At 39.5% G+C, this 21,945-nt stretch overlaps 1 protein-coding gene across 6 annotated transcripts; it reads left to right on the forward strand.

Moving 5' to 3' along the window:
• The first annotated feature begins 451 nt into the window (after positions 1-451).
• Positions 452-20,314, forward strand: CDC7 (cell division cycle 7). Of its 6 annotated transcripts, none has more exons than XM_087732402.1 (12): positions 452-555; positions 3,170-3,275; positions 6,852-6,938; positions 8,824-8,959; positions 9,579-9,672; positions 9,755-9,897; positions 11,755-12,004; positions 12,591-12,686; positions 13,521-13,699; positions 15,039-15,121; positions 18,051-18,200; positions 19,257-20,314. In XM_087732402.1, the coding sequence occupies exons 2-12, from the start codon at positions 3,182-3,184 to the stop codon at positions 19,631-19,633; spliced, it is 1,689 nt and encodes a 562-aa protein (XP_087588528.1). In that variant the 5' UTR covers positions 452-555; positions 3,170-3,181; the 3' UTR covers positions 19,634-20,314. The 6 variants fall into 6 exon arrangements, with proteins under 6 accessions (XP_087588528.1, XP_087588530.1, XP_087588527.1 ...); XM_087732404.1 differs by having other exon boundaries at positions 6,855-6,938; XM_087732401.1 differs by having other exon boundaries at positions 472-551.
• Positions 20,315-21,945: the final 1,631 nt, after the last annotated feature.

Raw genomic sequence — 21,945 nt, forward strand, 5'->3', positions numbered from 1 at the left:
CAACCCCGAGGTACAAGACGTGAACCGACCGCGTCCCCCGCTCTCCGCCCAGGCGCTTTGGGCGGAGCGTCCCCCAGCCCCTCGGAGAGGCACCGGAGCCCTCCTCGGGCAGAGGCACCGCCGTCCCTCAGCAGCCGCCGGCAATGCGCTCAACGCCCGCACCACGCCGGCTGAACGAGGATCCCTCATTCCCCACCACACGACGTTTGTTACGAGCCCAGGCAGCCGGGGCAGGCAGGCAGCCGGGGGCAGGCAGGCAGCCGGGGGCGGCCAGCCGGGGCGAGCCGGACGGCTCTGACCGCCCCTGGGCCGCAGCGGCCCCTCACAGGCCCCGTCCCGCCGCGCCGCCTGACGCCCCGCTCCCGCCGCCGCTCTGGGCGGGCCTCTCCTCGCCGGCCGACCAATAGCAGCGCGTCTTCCTCCGACCGGCGATCCCATTGGCTGGGCCAGCGGCTTCCGCCGAGGGCCGGGATTGGTCGCGGAGGGGCGGTCGGCGAAAGGCGGCAGCAAGCAAAACCCCGGCGCGCCGCGGCAGCCCGCGCCCCGCGTGAGTGAGTGAGTGCGTGCGTACGTCCCCGCGCGAGCCCCCCGGCCCCGCCCGCGCCGCGGCCAACCGCCCCTCGGGCCGCGGCCATGGCGGCCCTCTGCCGGCACGGGCCGCCGCCGTGGCGCCCCTCCGCCGGGACGGGGGGGGGGTCCTGCCCGGCGCGGCCCGGCCTGCTCGTCCCCGGGGAGTCCCCGCTCTGCCCGATCCCCGCGGGGGGGGTGGGGGGCAGTTCCCGTGGGGCCGGTCGGAACAAGCGCCCGGCCCGGCGGAGCGGTGCTGAGGGGCGGCTCCTCGGGGGGAGCTGAGGCGTCCCTCTTCGCCCTCCTCCTGGCGGCCGCGGCGGCCCGGGGAGCCCCACGCCCGCTGGCGGACCCGCGGGGACCCCCCCGCCGCCCTCGTTATAACGCGTGCCCGCGGCGCCGCCGCTCCGCCTGTGCCTGCCGCTCGTTTGCGGCGCGGCCGCTCTCGGGGTGCGGCTGGGAGCGTCGGCTTGGCCGAGGGTCTTGCCACCAGGCGCTGTCCTGCAAGGCCAACCTGCCCTGACAAGCTCCGGGTGTTTTTCCTTTTGTTTGGCAGCACTGGCGGCGTCAGCGCGAACCGAAGGCCTGGGTGCGTGACTTCGGTGGCTTGTCGTAGCAGACGGATTTATTGTCTGTCTGTAGCAAACGCCAACGTGTTGCAAGGCTTAATCCAGCCACAAAACTTGCTTTTTTAAAATGACGAAGTAGAGGTGTTAACATCAACTTTTGTTTTCACCATGTTGAGCTTTCTCCAGGGATGTCTGTGTGTAAGGTCCCGTTTAAAGGAGCTTTGCGTTTTAGTGGCAGCAGACTGTGTTCCAGTTAGCAGCGTTGCTTTAGCCAAGGATTCAGCAGCAGTATCGCTCGTTTTTGTGTGCAAGGTTTAAGTGTCTGACTTGGAAGACCCTGAAGCTGTGTGGGCTGTTTGAATCTGTCACTATCTGTTTTGTTTTGGTTTTTTTTTTTCTTATTTTGATATTATGGAGAACTTCTTTTCAATTGGTGATGTGATTTAACAGCAGGAAAATTCTTTGAGCTGAAACTTTGGATCGCTTTGGTCTTCCTCTTAACTTCTTCTCTCTAATGGTGTCTTTTGAGTGTTTTTTAATGTACAAACTAAATATATGATTGAATCAAACTTCGGTGGTCCATTTTATAACTGTTAAGCCCACTTCCGAATTAGTAAACCATTTCTTAATATACTCACGTATTCGAGGTATTCTGTTCTGCAGATGGTAGCTTGCGCATTTAATATAACTGAAATGACACCACGAGTTACCGAGCCGCTTTCACCCTCCTTGTGGCCAGGTGGACGTGTTCCCGTGCCAGTTTGCAGGCAGACAGAAGCGTCCATTTTCTTTTTCCAGACAAGGTGTTTGTGACCAGCCTTGAACTGGAAGAGCCCCGAGCAGAGGCTGGCGTGGGGCTGAATCAGAGCACGTAGGCCGTAGTGAGCAGCGGGAGGTGCCTGCATTAATTTGCGCTCCTTATTCTGCTAATGAGGCTATGCCATTTCAGGTTTGGAACAGGCTTATCTGCCTACTCAGCTCTAGCAGAGGGAGCGTCTACCTGTGAGAGACAAGAAATATCTCTCATCTTATTCCATTGGTTTGTAAGTCCCGCTCTCCAGCAAAGCTCCCTCAAAAAAAGCAGCTTTTGCCTGTCCCCGTTCTGTTGTGTGAAGATGACAGACTAAAGGTAGCTTGACTTCTTTGGGGACAAAATATATTTCTAGCTCCATAGATGAAACAGGTGAATTCTTTAATTTGAAGTTTTTCAGAATACGTTTCCCCCGTGTGGAAAAGTTCAGCCAGAACTTTGAAGGTTTGGCGAAGTGACGAGCAAGGAAGATCTTTGAATGGAACCAGTGTTGGGCAACTGTAAGAGGTGGTGCTTCCAGGCTCACTTCTTGCCGCTTATTCTGCCCTGGGGTTCTCTGCCTTTCTTTTCCTCATTAAATAGGATTATCAGGGTTTTTTGATTGTACAATATTAGTATGCTTTACTAATCTACAGTTTTATTAACAGCATTTCCAAGATTTGGGAAGAAGCATTTCAAAATAAGCATGTGCTATTATTTCTTGTTAGGGAGGGAGGGCAACAAATACTTATGCCTTTTGTTGATCTTATCTAGAAGAGAGAGGAATATCTCATATGAGAAGATTATTTTTTTTTTCCCCCTTATAATTTCTTTCAGGATTTCTGTCTTTGTACAGGTGTTGCAGTATGCAATGCAGCTATTCCTGTGTGCATGAGTTCCTTGCCTTTCAAAGCAAACTTCAGGGAAAAGATAATGCTTTAATGTGAATGAGGAAACACACAAGAGATGAAAGAAAATCACTTGTGTCTAAGCTTATCCTGCAGTCTTCCTTCCCTTCCCCCTTTTTTCCTCTTACTAGAGGTAGAGTGGGTTTACTGGTTTTGTTTTTTTTTTCTGGGATGATGGGTGACGCTTTGTTGTTTTAGGTAGCAAAGAGGAACTCCTCAGACTCCCTAAATCTCATCTCAGGAACTGAGAGCAGGACTCTGTGTCGTACCAGATATGCTTGCTCCCCCAGGTGTCCAGAAGTGGCCCTCAAAGTCTCTGGATTTTTTTACTTCAGGTCTGTTTTGTAATGGAGACAGCGTTGAAGTCTCACTGTGATGAACAGCACCCTCATCAGGCTGAAGACTTCCATGAGAAGCATGAGCAGAACAGCAAGCTGTCAGGTATGTGCTCAGATAGGGATTGCTAACATTATGTTTTGTTGCTGACATGCTTCTTCATCTCTTCAGGAAGTTTCAGCATCAATTATAACCCTGTCTGTATGTGGTCCTACTGTATAAAGAATTAATGAAATGAAAACATTTGAGATTGCTTTTGATTTTAAGCTAATTCCTGCTTTCCACGTGTTAAAAGCTTCAGCAGCAGTAGTTTGTCACAATTTGCTAACCCTACTATTTATTACAGAATATGTAATTATAAGAGGTTACCAGAATTCCAAAAAGGCAGTCCTTCAGAATAAAACTCTCTGACCAGACAAGTACACAAAAATAATATTTTGCCTTTTAACCTATAATTGCCAACCTTATCCTTAAATTTCTTTAGATGTGTCTATGTGCATAAAAACACTGTTCTGGCTCTTACCAGAGAAGCTAAGCTATGAACATGTTCTCCGACAGTGTTTTTGCTGCTCGATTTTTGGGTCTCTTTGTGAATGTACTTCAATCTGGACTTTCCGTACAATGCTTGCTCAGTAATTGTGGATGGTCAGCCAGCTTATACGTAATGGCTACTGATTTTCCTAGAAACAGATAGTCCTCTGTCAGTCCCCTGCACATCCGTGTCCAGAATTATGTAGAGTGACGCTGAATAACGTTTAATTGTTTTGCTTTGCAACTGCTTTTCATTCTGGGAAGTAAAGAAATGACTTTAAAATCTGCTCACAGAAAGTGTTGGATATTGTTATTATACATTGATGGTATAATGACTGTGTGTTCTCTATACCCAACTGGGGATTCAGGCCCCCAGAAGAGAACAGGTGATGTTTATACTGCTGTCTATCAACAAGGACAGTCACTGACTGTTTCTAGCACTTTTCGGGATCTTTCACGTAAGAAGCCGTGTTGAGTTACTAAATGCCCTCAGTGCCTTGGGTAGGCACTACGCGGGCCTAGGATCTGCACCCTGTGTCACCCAGCTCATAGTGCTCTGACAGCGTTGAACTTTGTCCGGGCAGGAACCTGAATTCAGTGTCGGACAAAATGGAGTATTTGGCAGATTCTATAGCAGTTATTGAGAGAGCTTTTCATCATTGTTAGTATCTGTTAGACTGGTGGCACAAAACAACCCCAAATCTGCTGGTTTCTAAAGACTTAAAAGATGTTCCTTTGGAGTCCTTGTTAGGAGTCTTGGTTTTTGCCAGTTACGCTCTTTTTTCCTAACCAAGCAACTTTACTGGAGAAGTTCGAGTGCAAATTTTATGTTGTAATATACTGTCAGTATATTTTTTTAGTAAAAACTGAAGCTTAAGCAACTCTCATCAGAAGTCAGCCTAAAATGCAAGCATTGCAACAAAACTGTAAGTTGCTTTATTTGGAGCCGGTTAGATAGCAAACTAGTTCTAAACAATGTTGTTCTAACAGAGCCCGTTAGAACTGTACCACTGTTGAAAACAATTTTCTAGCTCTGTCCTGTGGCTACTGACCTCTTGGGATGAAGTTTGTGTAGGATGTTTCAGAACCCAATAACAGGGTTATCTTCCTGAGGGGAAAGGCCCGTGTCTTTCCGTGATGCAATAACTTTTTGGTGTTAAGTTCTTTCGAGTTCTGTTATGTGGTGTCGTCTCTTAACGTCTTTCGAGTATTCCTGGGGAAAATGGAACACAGTACAAATACCAGCCTTTCCCCTTCCTATATTTTCTGAAAATTTCAGAAAGCTTTCTTGAATGTCTTACGTTTGTTATGTAATACATGAGCATTTCTGTAAAAAGTTGAAATTACTGTGTGAACAAACTGGAAATACCACTTTCTAAATGATAAAGCTTTTTATCAACAATTCTTTTTTAGTGACAAAACAAGAAGAAATACAGCAATAATAGATAAATTTAATAATAAATTTCGGAGCACATGGGCAATATGAATGTTATAAATTCAAAAAATGTTGTGTAGTAACCTCTTGAATTTTTAGTGTTATTTTCAACAGAAATTTTTATTATATTGACAGGAAAATGAAATGATTCCTCAGACTTTCAATTTCCTACTTTTCAAGGTGTTTAACTTAATCTGGCTCTGTAAAATTGGGGAATAACCAGAATAACTGTATAGGTGACCAGTTTTCCTTAGCCTTTTCCTTCAGGGATTATCAGACACAGGGTCCTGTACATCTTGACTGTTAGTACAAGTCTGGTCATTTTTATCCTAGGATATTTTTGAAGCTATTAAATATGATTCCTAGCAGAACTGATTAACCTTTTACTTGTATTTGTTGATCAAAACAGTATCTTAAATGAATGTTAGAGGTTTTGGTGTGTAGCATAGAGTTTGGTTTTTTTTTTTTTTCATTCCTGAAATATCCCCCCTGAAATGACTTAAAACAAAATACCTTGGAGAAGCAGAGGGAACAACTTAAAGGAAAAAAATAAGTAAATGGATAGTAAGAGAGGCAGCAGGCTTCAGTTCTCAAAAGTATTTTTAGTATGTTGGTTTTTATAAACTTTTGAAATAAAAAAAATTACAATAGAAAGTTAACTATAACTTGAATTACCAGCTAATTTTTTGGGCTTTTACCAGGAAGAAAGGGTTCTTTAGGCAGACTTCAGATTTTGTTGCTGTATAAAGTGAGCTAACGTAGAAGGTTGGGGATGCACGCTAATCCATACTTTGTTTCTAGCATATCAGTAATATTTTGAAAATAATTCCCATTGTTTGTGACTTACTGTTCTGGTAAAACGTACTACATTTTTATGTATACGATACAATTTATATATTTATGTTAAATTTAGTTTCTTATTTATTTTTAGGATGAAAAACATATATACTTTTTTTTCTTCTATTTGATTGACTTTCCAAATTACAAGTTTGTGCTTACTTCTGTATAATAAAATATTCTTCACTCCTGTTTTACAGAAATTAGTCACAGCCTCTACATACTTCATAGTTTCAAAACAAGTGAACTGTTACGTAGGGTATAGAGGATTTCTAAACTGAATGGAAAACTACATAATTTTTTGAAATAATACAGTACAACATCCTTGTTATGCCATCTAGTGATTGCAGCACAAAGTGCAGCAAATTAAATGCAGAGCAAACATGTTTTTTCATGTTTACTATTTTAAGTAACAATGTGAAAGATTGCATTATTGATCTTAAAAAAAAAAAAAAATCCTACATTTTTGATTTGCATTCCATGGATGTATTCCTGTGCTTACAGAAACAACTATTATAGTTTTGTCTTTTATGAAATTGGCATTGCAAATCTCATGAAAACATTTATCAATGAGCTGTAAACTGATGCTTTACTAACCGGAAGGCTTTTGCCCTCTTGGGAACTGCTAGGTGGCAGATAAGTTAAAAAAGAAAAAAAATTAAATGCTGCAGCTTAACCGGGAGTGTGATGAAGAACAACCATAATATCAAGTATGCAGATGGTTATGTCAGCAGGGATAGATACCAGTCTGCTGTTTTTCCCTCTGTTTATGTGAAGTCAGTCCTGTGAACTGAAGTGTGATTTGCAATCTCAAATATAGATTAGGTACTGAATCAAGCAATAAAATTCCTAACTTACTTTCCCTATTCTTTCCACAGCAGGAATAAAAAAAGATATTGAAAAACTTTATGAAGCAGTGCCACAGCTTGTAAATGTGTTCAAAATTAAGGAAAAAATTGGAGAAGGTAAATGTTTTATTTTAGCTTGCTTAGTCTTAGATTTCTTTTGGCATTTCTAATTTAAAAGGTATAAATCTTAAGATATGCAATTTAAGCCAAATGCCTTTTTGATTTGCATCTTGATCTCTGTAGGAATTCCAATATGTTGCTGAGCATAGAGGTGTGTTAATTAGGGACATTTTCAAGATACTTTCTTCAAAATCTGGTATATTAAAGCCTTTCAAAAAGCCCGCATTCCAGGTTCGACAACTAAAAATCTTTGAGATAAATTCGAGTAACTAAGTCGTAACACTCCGTTCTTTTTATCTTTTACATGAGAAATCTATTTATATGCAGCTGTGTTTTGACATATTTAACTTCTGGTCCTTAACTTGGCTTTGTTTCCACTGAAACCCTGTGGGCAGAACTGGAGGAGGAGACTGAAAGATTATATCTGCTTTATTTAAAAAAAAAAACCAACGCTTTTTTTTGTTTTTAAGAGATACGGTATCAAATTTTAGAACACTTGTGCACACCTTGCCTTCAACAGATACTATTGCAGATACCTTCAATAAAATTAGGCATGACTATAAATAGATTCTTAGATACTTCTGAGTGTGGGATTTCAGCGCTTTTTGGAACTTCACCCATTTGATCTCTGAAATGCTTTGTGACACTCCACACTTTTAAACAAAGATGTTGATGAGATGCTGGATTGTTTTACGGCTGTTCTGTGATGGAATACCTGTGATGGCAGGCTAGATGGCTGAAAGTTTCTCTCTTGCAAAAAAACCCAAAACCCAAACCCAACCAAAAAACCCAGCTCCATTTACCACAGCAATACAAAATTTCAAAAACAACAAAAAAAGGAGTTCTACCTATCATAAAAAAGATAGTATAATTAAATAAAATCTCTGGTTGTGAACAGTAATCTGATTTTGCTCTTGGGAGCAAACAATGCTTTTAAAAAATACCACTTGCAGTTCTGCAGCATTATGAGAAAACAAGCTCCAACTTAGGATTCCACTCTGGACTCACTTTCATTTTAGCAGTTCTCACCACCAAAAATAATGTCTTAGGTCAACTTGGTAACCCTTGTTACTGTAATCAATTCTACTGAAAGTGTGGGACTCTAGATTTTTTTTTTTTTTTTTTTTTTTTCCCCATGGCTGCAATAAGTATTTAGCTGGCATTTTGATGTATGTATGCACTTAGACTGGTAATCAAAAGTAATTTGTACTGTTTATTCACATGGAACAATGCTTCAACTTATATGTTCAGATATCTCGGATCATTAGGATAAATGAACCTCCTAAGAGGTATATTAGGATATCCTTAAAATTAAATGGGTGGGTAAGTTTATTGTACAGTCTGAATACTCCCTTTCTCAAATGAGTATCATGTTCTGTCTATGCGGTAATGCTCCGGTCTAACAAATAGTAAAGTTACACATCATGTGAGAAGTCTTACTTTATAGATAAGGTAATAAGGTATAGAATTAAGGAAAACGTAACAATTTCAGAAGTGCTTTGAATAGTAAAGGCAGTGCTTTCCAGATTAGCATTATATAGCCCACTTACATCGTAGGGAGAGAAGAGTTAGATGTCAGATGAAAGTAAGCTACCTAAACAAGAAAGCAAATCAAAGATAGGAAATTTACATTCAAAGAGCTCTGTGTCCCAGGCAAGTTAGACAGTGTTACATTTGCATTTTTACTGACATAAAAAACTTGTATACAAGATCACCAAATTCAGTAGTAGAAAAAAGGAACTGCGTTTTTCTCTTCTAGAATCTGCTTTTGATCTGGTATCAAGTCTGCCGCAGGATTGTGAACAGTTAGATCACTTCTGTAAAAATCTGAATTGACCTAATTAAAAATGCTGAAGACATTGTTTTTGTCCCTTCTTTACAGGTACTTTCAGTTCTGTTTACTTGGCCACAGCACAACTACAAACAGGATATGAGGAAAAAATGGCTCTGAAACACTTGATTCCAACCAGCCACCCTCTGCGAATTGCTGCTGAACTTCAGTGCCTCACAGTAGCAGGGTACATGAACAAAAAGTTAGGATTGTCATGACTAAACTGCTGAACATTGTCTCACTGTTCTATATTTATTTAAGTTTTGGCACTTCGCATGCCTTTTTTTAACCGCAGAAATGTATATTCTTTTTATCAAGATCAAATAAGAAATGGAGTGTCTTACCTGTAATGGATGCCCTTTTCTGCTAGTCTCACTTTGTGGATGGTGCCGTACTTTCCATCCGAGAAGTTCTATGATGTATCTCTGTGATAACAAGAATTCCAGTTCTGAAATGTTTGGGAAAATAATCTCTTCATCAGAAAATGTGGTTTTAGGAATGTTGCCAGAGTGTGCTGAATAGCACCTTCTTAAAGTCGTTGGTATCATGAAGGTTAGGTCCTACATTTAATTACAGCCTAACTACAAACCACGGCCCCACAAATAATCTGTGGAGCCCTCATTGCAAATTGCAGAACTGAAATGGAACACAGCAATGAGAGGCAGCAGCATAACTACTGACTGCTAAGACTGCTGTCAAAATATAAATTAGACTATAAAAGAAAGCCTGACTGAAGTTTTTAAGAAATAAAGGAAAATAAACATCCGTTTTCTGCTCTTTATTCAGTGACATTACTTTTCTTCTAGGGGACAAGATAACGTTATGGGAGTTAAATATTGCTTTAGGAAAAATGATCACGTGGTTATTGTTATGCCATATCTGGAACATGAATCCTTCTTGGTGAGTCCCAGACTTTTTATGTGTAGTAAAACTTTTTAATTAAAAGCAGTTGCATAATTACAGTATCCAAATAATCTTTCAGGACATTTTGAATTCTCTTTCCTTTGAAGAAGTGAGGGAATACATGTTTAATCTGTTTAAAGCATTGAGGCGCATTCATCACTTCGGTATTGTTCACCGTGACGTCAAACCCAGTAACTTCCTCTACAACAGGCGGCTAAAAGAGTAAGTCTGTCCAGATGACCATATTGTGATCTCATTTGGGGATGTGTGCCTTGGCAGAACAGAGTCAATTAGGCGTTTGGGTTTTTTCGTTCCAGCTGCATAACATGTGCTTAAGTAATAAAGCTAAAAAAGATTTTTTTTTTATTTATTTGTAAAACTTTTCTTTCTGTGTTTAGGGATTTGAGGAGGGAAGGAATTTTTTTTTCATACTTAATGTAATGTCTGCCTCACAGAGTGACAAGTACCTGAAAAAATGAAGATTTTACTATTGAGTAAAAGTACTAAATTTTTTAATAAGAATGAGAAGAATAAAATCAGTATTTTTCTTTAAGAAGAAAGCTAATAGTGACTTGTGGTGCACTGACTGATATTTGTAAATTTTTACTCATGGATAGAGTAAAACTGATACAGATAAGATAGCTGGATTCAGGCTGTTTTCACCTTACATTGAAGTAATGTTTATAACTAGTAGGGTTGGGTTTTTTGCCTGCAAGTTACAATATTTAAAGACTGTAAAAAGTGAGGTACTGCTTTTTTGTGAAGAACTGAAGTGGATAGAATAAGGTACTGTTTCTGTGCTAGCAGTCCTATATCTATACTGGTGAGTATTGTGCTATGTACAGTTGAGACATCAAGGTGCTGGAGCGTGTCCAGAGGAGGGCAACGAAGCTGGTGAAGGGTCTAGAGCACAAGTCTTATGAGGAGCAGCTGAGGGAACTGGGGTCGTTTAGCCTGGAGAAGAGGAGGCTGAGGGGAGACCTTATTGCTCTCTACAACTACCTGAAAGGAGGCTGTAGCGAGGTGGGGGTCGGTGTCTTCTCCCTAGTAACAAGCGATAGGATGAGAGGAAACGGCCTCAAGTTGCGCCAGGGAGATTTAGGTTGGATATTAGGAAAAATTTCTTCACCGAAAGGGTAGTCAGGCATTGGAACAGGCTGCCCAGGGAAGTGGTTGAGTCCCCATCCCTGGAGGTATTTAAAAGATGCGTAGATGTGGTGCTTAGGGACATGGTTTAGTGGTGGGCTTGGGAGTGCTAGGGTAACGGTTGGACTTGATGATCTTAAAGGTCTTTTTCAACCTAAATTATTCTGATTCTGTGATTCTATGTAGTGAAAGTTTGTACGGGAGATTTGATTATATTTTGCCAAACCACAGGCTTAAAAATTTGAAAAACACTTTTTTTTTAATCTGTCAGAGTGAATTTGTACTGTCGTTTTGCTCTTCCAGCATTTGTTTGAGCCTTAATCTCTACTTTCGGTGTGGAGGCCACGGAGTTGAGTTTGTCTGAGACTCAGAGACAGCTGGATTGTCTCTGTACTGCTTGTAGCAAAAAATAATTCTTTTAAAGGTAGATCTGAAAGGTGAACTAACGTAGTCTTACCTGTTGGAAGACTGAAGTAAATTCCAGTAGTATTGCTTGAAGTCCGGCAAAACTCTCGGCACTGTTAGTCTTGTCTGTCTTCACTGCTACATTTGTGCCTCTGCCCGTGGGAATCCTGCAAGGATCGGGTCACTTGTACTTGACTGTTGGCTGAAGGTTCGGAGCTGTAGGACTAGAAGAACCCCAGAAAGGAGTTGCTGGGAATATTTTTTAACACCATTGGAGAAAGTATGCATTTGAGAAGATTTTGGGACAAGAAACAATGAAGTAAGATGGGTATAGGGTAAAAACATTCAGGGGATAGGTAAAATAGGACAAGAGGAGGAGGAGGAAAATAGGACTGTGATGCTGGCCATAGTACAGATAAGCAACATACTGAGTAAAATGTGAGAGAAAGATAAGTAAACAAGTAATGAATAGTAAATTGAACTGATTGATGGTACTTTGATTCCTGATTCTAAATTTGTGTCTTTCAGGTATGCTTTGGTAGATTTTGGCTTGGCACAAGGAACCCCTGATACAAAAATTGAACTTCTCAAAACTGCTCACTCTGAAGACCAGCAGGGAAGTTGCTCGCAAAATAATCCCACCATAGCCTTGGGAAATGGGGTTTCTGTCAGTGTCGCAGCACCTAAACAGATAGCTCAACAGTCAGCCTCAAAAGCAGCTGATAAAAGGTCCAGCTCACTTTCAAAAATACAGATTAAACAAGGAAGAGGAGGAAAGGTTCTCAGTCTTTTTCATTACTGTTGTTGTATGTTTAATGTATTACTTCATCCAACAGGGGGAGATGTAATACTTGAACAAAAGTTGTGCATGCATATCTTGCAGGGTCCCAGTGTGATGCACAAAGTCACAGTTTTCATATTAAAGTGCCTAGTTTTATGTGACCCAGCATCATTTACTACCTGTTAGATATAATACAGTGCCGAAGGCTGCACAAAACCCTAGCATGGGTTACTGTTTAGACAGCCTTAAATCTTTAAGTGACATGTACTGTGGAACTCCTCCCCAAGCCAATAATTATTCATCTATGCTTAGTTATTTAGTTGCATAACAAATGCAGTACAGATGACATTCAGATTGTCTTGGGGCACTTCTGAGGTGTGATTCGTTTTGTAAGCATGTTTGCTGTTCTGTCTAGACCATATTTTCTTCATCCACAGTCAACTGATGCCTGGAAATGACTTACCATGCAGCTGTTCTTATTTTATGTCACTTCACACTTTTTTTTTTTTTTGAACTGTCAGTATCCAGCTGACTGTGCGTTAGATAGATAGGATCCTTATTGTCCTTTTTGTTGATATTGTAGGAGGATTCCGCGCACCGTTCTGTCCAGCGCTCTGTCTTTGGAGAGAGGAATTTCAATGTCTATAGTTCCACATGCCAAGAGAACTCGAGTACAAAAGTAAGGAGTATGACTCATCTGTAAGAGCAATCTGTTGCATATTTCACGAATTATAGAACTGGTTGTTCTGCAAGACTGGACACTACTCCAGGATGCTGCGGAACTAAAAGTTTTTGAGCAGATATTAAGCGTGTCTTTGCTGAAAGGCTCGAAGAATTTTTCATTTTTGTTTCAGTCCCTTTTGAAACTCTTATAGAGCTAGTTATGTAGCTGTCTCCCTAGCTGATCTTGTTTGTATGCTAAATTAATATTTTCTCCTACACGTGTCTGTGCAACTAAGATATACTTAGCTTGTGAAACTTCACTTTTTTATTTTGCAGTTGAAGCTGGAGAGAAAACTTGTAATAAATATTTTTCTGTACTTTTTGTAATTAGTATTTAATATGACAAGGGGGAAGCCCCAACTAAATTAGAGGGTTTCGCCAACAGTGATCATCTTATTGTAGAATTAGAGTTAGTGCCTGTGTGTTGCTGTGACATTTTATCTACATTTTTTTTGTGCTCATGTTGAATTGAAGAATTCTTGGAACGTTATGCTAACTTGAAAAACACTTGTCTTGAAGCTTCAAAATATCTGATATGTATTGTTTTTTAGTAAACACTGAAAAATGTTTTCCGAAGGGGATGGGGACGAAATCAGGATTTTAGAAAGCCCCAGTGTCCGTTTCATAGATGTTGTGATATTGTTAAAAAGGTTTGCTGTCTTCTGTTCTAAAATCGCAGCTTCTTGCTCATGATCACCTGTTCAGTCTTAGTATTTTAGGAACTCACCTATCTATATGTAAAAGGAACCTTCTTAAATACGTCACCTTCTCTAAAATATCTACATTGCAGCTCATAAAGCAATCAAAGATGATAGATGTTTCATCTAGGAAGCTAGTAACAAAGAAGAAGATTATTTCTACCAAAACAGTGAGCAATGGGGCAGCCAGGAAAGCTGCCAGTGGTTGTCCCTCAAACCTGACCTGCGACTGTTACGCGACGGACAGAGTTTGCAGTGTTTGCCTTTCAAGGTAATTTGCTGTGATAATGTTGTAAAATTGTCTGCTATGCTGTCAAGCAAGGTCAGAAACTTAGATTTACTAGATATCTGATTTAGTAGGCGAAAGATAGCATTTGATCTGTGCAACCCTTGAAACACTGAGTATGCTCTTTTTAAAGAAGAATAGTTCATGGAATTCATGGAATAATTGGTTCACTGCTATCTGCAGCAAGAGAGATTCACTGTTAATGATTTTTTGTTGTTGTATTTCATTGTCCACCTACATGTGTTGTAGAAAATCGCTTGAGTTAATTACAACAGTTAGAGAAGACAATACATCAGTCTGTCAGTAGTAGTTATCTATCAGGCCTAAATCATGCCAGTGGCTTGGATTCTGGCAATCATGAAATGTAGAATAAAAAGGAACCATGACTGTTCTGTATTTTTGTCATTTAAAAAATAATGTTTAAGTTTTAATAATAGACAGGTTAGAGAATCTTAACTCAGTTCAGCTCCATCCCTCTATAGTTAGTTTTGGTTATGACCTACTATTGCCTTTTATCCACACATTAAGGAACACAGATTAATGCAGAGAATTCTGCTTACTAGGCATAGTCATGAAATTTTGGGGTCCCTCTCTTCCTAGACTGTCAAAATATGGTGATATCAACTTCATTTCAGAAGTACAAAACATGAGGAGTTTGCCAGACTCTAAAGAGAAGTGGCCCATAGAAGGGAGGCACTTTAAGCCATACAAGAAAGCTTTGCAAAGTTGTTTTGTGTTTTTTTTTTTGGGTTTTGTTTTGTTTTGTTTTTTAAATAACGATAATCTCACACCTTTTAGTTAATTTAACGAAAAGTAAATTCTTGTCAGCACTCAGAAGTAGTGAACCTTAGTTTGCTGTGGACTAATACAAAGCCAGAGCATTCACTTTCAAGAATTTAGTGTATTTTTTGCCTTTGGTTAATTAGTCTCAGCTTTAAAGTTTAAAAACAAGACTTAAGCAAAAATGATGCTGCTGTTGAATGAAACTAGAAAAGGTCATTGTGAGTGAAGTATGCAATAAGTATTTCTGCCGTATTACCTTATGCTAGATAATATAATAAAAATATAATAGATAATATAATAAGGCTATTATCTTATGCAACATAATAATTTCATGTAGATAATTATAAGATGCTTCAAAAGTCTATAAAACTTGAATAAGGCAGGGTTAGGCTGTTTACACGTCTTACACAAGTATCATAAAAATCATATTAAGCATTATTATAATTACAATCATAGAATCATTTAGGTTGGAAAAGACCTTTAAAATTATAACTCATTTATCAACTTCTGTGTTCTAAACATGTTTGTCTCTTATTACAAGGTGCCAGCAAGTTGCTCCCAGGGCAGGAACGCCTGGATTCAGAGCACCAGAAGTATTAACAAAGTGCCCCACTCAGACCACAGGTACTGCACAACAGACTGAAATGAATGCCTTTTTTAACCTTTTGATCCTTCCCATTTATGCATATTATGTTGTCTTTTTTTATTGGAGGGGTTTTGTTTACACGTGAAATTAATTTTGTCATCCCTTCTAACACCAGGCATTTCCTGATTTTAATTAAAAGCTTATTATTCAGAGTAAGAACAAGTTAGAAATATTTTTCCTGTGTTTGAAACTTGAATATGTCTTAATTCATTTGAGGGGTAGTGCCGTATGCAGGAGTTGAATACAATGTGTTTTAAGAAAACAAAGCTGTAATTTTTATCAAGTTTCTTGGCTTATTGGCTTATTTATTCAAGTAAAATCTTGAATAAATCTTGGGGAGGGGACATACTTTAGACCTTTCTAGACAGATTGTCACATAGTTTGCTGTCATAGCAGGCATAGTTACTGGTATAATTGCAAATGTGTTTTAGAAAGCATTGTTTAATACTTTTTATCGGATTTTTTTCCTTTTTGTTAGTGCTTTAAATAGCTGATCTGTAAATGTCATAATTCTTTCTTACTAAACTTTTAACTTCTCAGGGTTAAAAACTATCAAGTTAATAAGTTTTAGTAGTCTGGGTAAATATCAGGGTAGAGCAGAGGGATGGTTAATGCATTAGCTGATGCAAGTAAGATGGGAGAGGTTGTGCCTACCTGGAGAATGGCGGACCAATAAAAGTAAAGTTACCTGTTAAACATTTGGTGTATGACCAGGAGTTTTGATGTACAAAAAAGGGGGATAAATACAAATGTCCTCAAAAATTGGATTTAAAATAACAGGTTTTAGCCACTTTTTTTGCTGAATACCTTTTGAGAAAATTGTCAATTTTCAGTCCTGCAAGTGTGTACACACACTCAGAATAGACTTAACGATACATTTGATCAGCTTATCCCTAGATAGGTTAATGTTATTTGAAACAACATCTGTGCTGTGGGTGTGTACTGGGATTTCAAGAGGTATGGCAGCCTGTTTGGAGTTACTGTGCCTGTGCTGTAACAGCCAGCTTTATGGGCTAGAAGACATCCAGAAATCCAGGACAAGTTTAGACAATTTCTGAATCTGTCTAGACAGAATTTAGGCAGAAAGAAGACATACCTAGGAAATCTTGGACACATGCTAGTGTTAAACATGCTTTCAGACAGTGTTCTGTTCTCTAGGGTAATGAGGAGCAGAATTACAGAAAATATGGGTAAATCTGGAAACCCTTGGGTGTGGCACAGACAGCCCTACAAGTACTGAGTCAGTGGTGCCGAGCTCCTGTAGTATGTCAACAAAGGCCTTAATTAGAACTGGGTAGACTAATACTAATATTTATGAGATTATGTTGTATTTGAACTAACAAACCTTCTTGTCCACTTCCATCTGGGACTGCTGTTAGTCACCTCCTTGTATTCCTGCCAATCTTACTACTAGTTCTGGTCTCTCTGCTGAGACCAAGTTACCAGCTGGATCCAGCTGACTCTATCCAGAGCTGCCGTAGTGCATCTGACCCAGGTTCACAGTGCAGGGAATACAACCTGAACTCCCAAGTTGATGTCATACAGGTCCAGTTACACTTGAGCTTGGTTTGTCCCTCTGCTCCCCTTTCCTCGGTCTGCCTCCCTAGTTGGGTAACACTAGACAAAAGCATAGAGAGGAATCATGATTTTGATGTCATTGCACAGGATCTTGCAGTCTGCTGATGATCCCAGCTCTACCAGAATTGTAGGACCAGGGTTTACTAGCCATTCAGATGTAGAATGTCTATTAATTGCAGCCAGAGTTAAGTAATTAAACATCTTTAAAAGTCTTGAACTTGATGACTCCAGCTTTCCCAACCACATACCTTGGGGTCACGCACAACACCTCAAACAGATAGAAGGATCTTTTCAACAGTGATACAGCAATATGAAAACATTTTTACAGGAACTATGAAGAAGATACAATTTTTTTCCACTGTAAATTGTGCCAAATTATTAACTTGGATTTTTATTTTTTTAATAAGACTTAAAATCTGGTTTTGCAACTGAAGTCAACTTAATACTTTTTTCTTCCAAAGTCCTGTGCTAATAGTGTTTCTAACTAAAAAGTATCCAAATTAATTACTGCCTATTTTACTACTTACTTTTTTGAAGAGGAGTAGAATAACTATGGCTTTATTTCCCAACTGTTAATTTTTCTCTTTAGAATTAGAGAATCCTTCAAACTCTCTCCTTCACTTTTCTTGCCGTCTCTCAAAATGTGCACCTTAGGGGAGCCAAAAAATTATGGCAGACAGGTATTCTCATAACTTTCAGTATTAAAGTTTCCATCATGCTTTGGCATCTATCCCCAGAGTACTCTCTGTACTCTTCATAACACAATGAAAGTGATGAATAACTTCTATTACAGTTCTTAAACTGGCTATCTTGTCAAGGGATTTCATATTAGAGAGGAACAAAGTTCATAGTAAGATAAATTTTTTAGTACTGCCTAACTGTGGCAGCCTCAGTCGCAGGAAAATTCAGATTCGCATTCATTTGTGAATTATTTTTTATTTATGATCTTTACATAAGGTTTTCTTCATATGAAGCAAACTTAAATAAGTATCAAAACTAGCCTGTTTTTCACCCCCTCTCATCTCCCTGGGTAAAACAACCTCAAACATTGTTTTGGTACATTTTAAGTTTAGCAAGTTAATGGAATTACTCATGAAAAATTCTATGGAAAAGCTTAAACACTCCGTCTGCATCAAAGCAGGAAATTATTCTTCAATCTAATTATAGTGATTTCCACTGTTTGCTGAAGTGTTATCTAATGTGACCAAAGTCAGTAAGTAGAAAACTTCAGAAACTTTTCAGGTCACAATTTCTTTTTAAAGAAAGTTGTGACTTTGTTTGTGATGAAATCATCAGTTTAGTTATTAATAAGTTTGCTTTCAATTGCAGCAATTGACATGTGGTCTGCAGGAATTGTATTCCTTTCTCTGCTCAGTGGACGGTATCCATTTTACAAAGCAAGTGATGATTTAACTGCTTTGGCACAAATCATGACAGTTCGTGGATCCAGAGAAACCATTCAGGCTGCTAAAACTTTTGGTATGCAAACCTTAATTATGGGGAAAAGGGGAAAACATATGCTTGGTCTGCTGTTTAATGCAGTGACTTACAGTCTGTGACTTTTTTTTTATATATATAAATATATTTTTAGGTTTGAGAGTCATTTTGGAGGTAAATTACACTTTTTCCATGCAAAACACTAAAAGTACTAGTCTCTATATACGGAGTTTTAAGAAAGTATTGTATTTTTGTATCTTTTATCATTTGTATATGGGCTACTTCATGCAATAGATTTCCCAGCCTGTCTACTGCCTTTCACTAAGCCAGGGCCACTTGAGGTGAAATATGCCAGCTAAGTTTTTCTACTGGCATTTGCTTAGAATTCTTGAGGCAATGTTTCTATTCCTGCAAAATTTGCCCTGGAGGCTTAAGTCAATGTGACTTAATATTTAGATGATGTAAACGTTGCTTTCCGCACGCCCCCCCCCCCCCCCCCCCCAAGAAGGGCTAGTAAAACAAAAACAAAACCCAAAAACCAACAGACAGCCTGTTTAAAAAAAAAACAAAACCACCACCACAAAGTACACACAAAACTAAAATAACTATTCCCCTAATTGTTTGCAAGCCAAATGCTGCAGCACTTGCTACAGCTTACAGGAAGCCTAACTGACAGCATCGGTTTTCATTCTCCAGACAGGTGTAAAAATCAAGGTGTCTAATTTTCTTCAGTCCTGTTAAAATGACAGTGAAATGCAAAAAGGTGGTGTGTGGGGTGGGTGACAACCTGTCACTACAATGTAAACTTCACAAACAAACCCAAACAGCTTTGTTATGAGAAGAACTGAGACTATATTATCCTTCTGACGTGCTGGGGCTATTGCTGTAAAACAGGGCTGGTTTGGAGGAGTGGGGGGGTTGGATTTGGTTTTTTGAGAGGTTGGTGGGTTTTTGGGTGGTTTTTTTGTTGGTGTTTTTTTTTGTTGTTGTTAATGCTGTTACTCGTCAAGACCTGAAGTTTCTCAGAAACAAATTTAGAAGTTACAGTTGCGTAGGAAGTATAAGAAAACGTCGCTTATTGTAAAATTTTTTTTCTAGGTAAATCAGTTCTGTGTACCCAAGTTGTCCCAGCACAAAACCTAAGAACCCTCTGTGAGAAGTTGAGAGGAACAAATAGCAGCTGTAAGAGATCCCAGGGTGAAGTGCCCAGCAAGTCTGTAAGTGACTCAGCTTTGCCAGTTGCAGTAGACAAACCGTGTGCTCCTGAGACACTCGGAAAACAAATTCAACACTTGAAGAGCTTTCAGGAAGGTGATGGTGCTTTGGAAATGAAGGCAACAGACATGAAAGGATGGGATCAGGTTCCCGATGAAGCATATGACCTACTTGATAAGCTGCTAGACTTAAACCCTGCAACAAGAATAACTGCAAAAGAGGCTTTGCTGCATCCTTTCTTTAAAGGCATGAGACTCTGAGAAGATACCATATTCTATTATCGCTTTCATACGTTTTATGTGGAAATGAGATACTGAGGTAGTGTTACCTTGTTGCCCTCAACATTTACACTCATTGAAATACCATCACACTGTGCACAGAACTACTGAAATTTTGTCTTGTACAGTTGGACTGCAAATGTACGTTTACTTTAAGGAATACTTCCAGATGTAAAAATTACATCATCATCACTAACATGGTCTTATCCTAAGACACTTCTGAGGGGTTATTGCTATGCATACCTGTTCTCTGGGAAAGTTAACTTGGATCAAAAACTACAAAGGAAGAGAGTTTCACAAGCTCTATGCTTAATTCTCGAGATATTCCCTTAAAACTTACAAATTTGCCTTAAGGTATGACTGAAATAAAGTGCTTGAGAGACTTTTTTCCATACTTGCATATCTTTGTTTCTGATTAGTACATGAGGGACTGAAAATGGAACAAAGTGTGTTAATTTTGTTCAGACTATTTTCAGAGAACAGTATTACTTTGGGAGTGTTGCTAGAGGAGGGGCCAGGTGCTGGAGGTTATATCATCAAAAGAAAAGCATAACTGTTTCAAACGTACGTTTTCGTTCCTGTCTGGTCTTTCCTACTTAGGCAATAGTAATAAATGCAGTTACTCATTTTGCGTAGCCCGTGTTTCCTCAGTGCCGTGGGTAACTGTCGATATTCAACAACTACTGCCATCAGAATGTCTAGTGTGACATGCACAGGTTTGATTTCTGTTATGGAATTTTTATTTTTTTTTTAAAGAAAATCTGTTAAATAAAGGATTTGTTTTTATAACTTCAGAAGATTGTCTAGAGATGCTTCTATAAAAATTAGTCAGGTAAGGTTTTCCTGTGGGATGTTTCTGTTCAGGAAGAATTACGCGCATTTGTTTCCTGCATAAATTCCTCAGTGATAGAAAATGCTTTTCAGATAGCTCTAGTGTATATGACTGTCATAGTGGAAGTATCTTAATTATCAAGGAAGCCTTACCACAGAGTTAGAAGCTAGCTATTGTCTGGTCCTAAGTAGGAGAAACAACCTTAATAACCTCTAATCCTGTACATTCAATGTGCAAAGTAAGTTACGTTATGTTCAGCCGAAGTTACTCTCAAAGCCTTGATAATTCTGGAGGCTGAAACTTAATACATTGTTTTTCCATGTACATTTCTTGAAATGCTAGTGGAGTTGTTGCTGTAAGAGGTTACAAGCCATTCTGAGAAAAGATTGCTGCTTTGATAGCTTTTGTATAAGCCTTCTTCTATGAGCTGCTGGTTATAATAGCGCAAAGGTCTTGACCGGGGCTGGGGCTGAAGAGACATTATTTCAATATACTCAAAACCTTGAATACATAGAAAGTGATGGTAATGTTGCTCTGTTCCTGGCATCAGCTGTTAGAGAAAAATATTTGCAGATGTCAGAATATTGATTGCAGAAAATCTTGAAACCCACAAGACCCTGGGGCCCAGGTCTTAGTAATTTTTGCTGTTTATGTAATTTCAACACAGCACGTCACTGAGAAATTATTTATCTAAGGAACTGTGGCCAAATTTGGCAAGCAGTGCTGTCTGCCAGTGTCTGCAGATGTATTGTTTCCTCCTACTTCACTCATGCTGTCTATGGTCTTATGAGAGCACTAGCTGACAACAAGCAAAAATATGTCAACTATCTATTGTGAACTTTCTAAACGACTTCAGCTTTTTAAGCTTTCCTGCTAACCACAGCATTGAGCAGCTCCTTGCAGCAGGCACTAAAACGATTACCCACTGCATAAGTTTAATAGCCAAAAAGGGAAAAGCATTGCTAATGGTGTTTTTACCAAAACATTAAGGGGAAATAAAATTCTGTAAGGAACAATTCTAAGCTCAGTATATTCCATGACAAGCTAGAAGAACACATTAGCTATCTAGAGGAAGGAATACCGTTTAAAACCTGGAGAGGTTTTTTTCAGGGGAAAGATAAAGTGAAAAGAAAAATGTGTTTGAACAAGCATATGCTTACGAAGTACGTTTTGTAGCACTCTACAAAAGAATGAAAGCCAGACATAAAATGTTAAATGCAATGGTCTCTCAATGAAAAAAAAGAGAGAGAAAATTAAGGAAACCAGCCAGTTTAAAAACTAGTACTAGAGGTGAGCAGTGGTTGCCACTGAGTTTTCTGCTTCTCTCTCGTGGGGTTCTAAGAATCTCAAAGCCACAGGTAAGAGCCAAGTACCAAGATTCCTTTAAAGTTTAATTACATGATTTGAGATGTTTATAAACTCAATATGAATTTCAGCTGCAATTAGAAGAAACTCTGCACAG

The sequence above is a fragment of the Nipponia nippon genome, unplaced genomic scaffold, assembly GCF_047370975.1.
Source record: "Nipponia nippon isolate SJK-2023a ecotype South Korea unplaced genomic scaffold, ASM4737097v1 scaffold_5, whole genome shotgun sequence".
Classification (NCBI taxonomy): Eukaryota; Metazoa; Chordata; class Aves; order Pelecaniformes; family Threskiornithidae; genus Nipponia; species Nipponia nippon.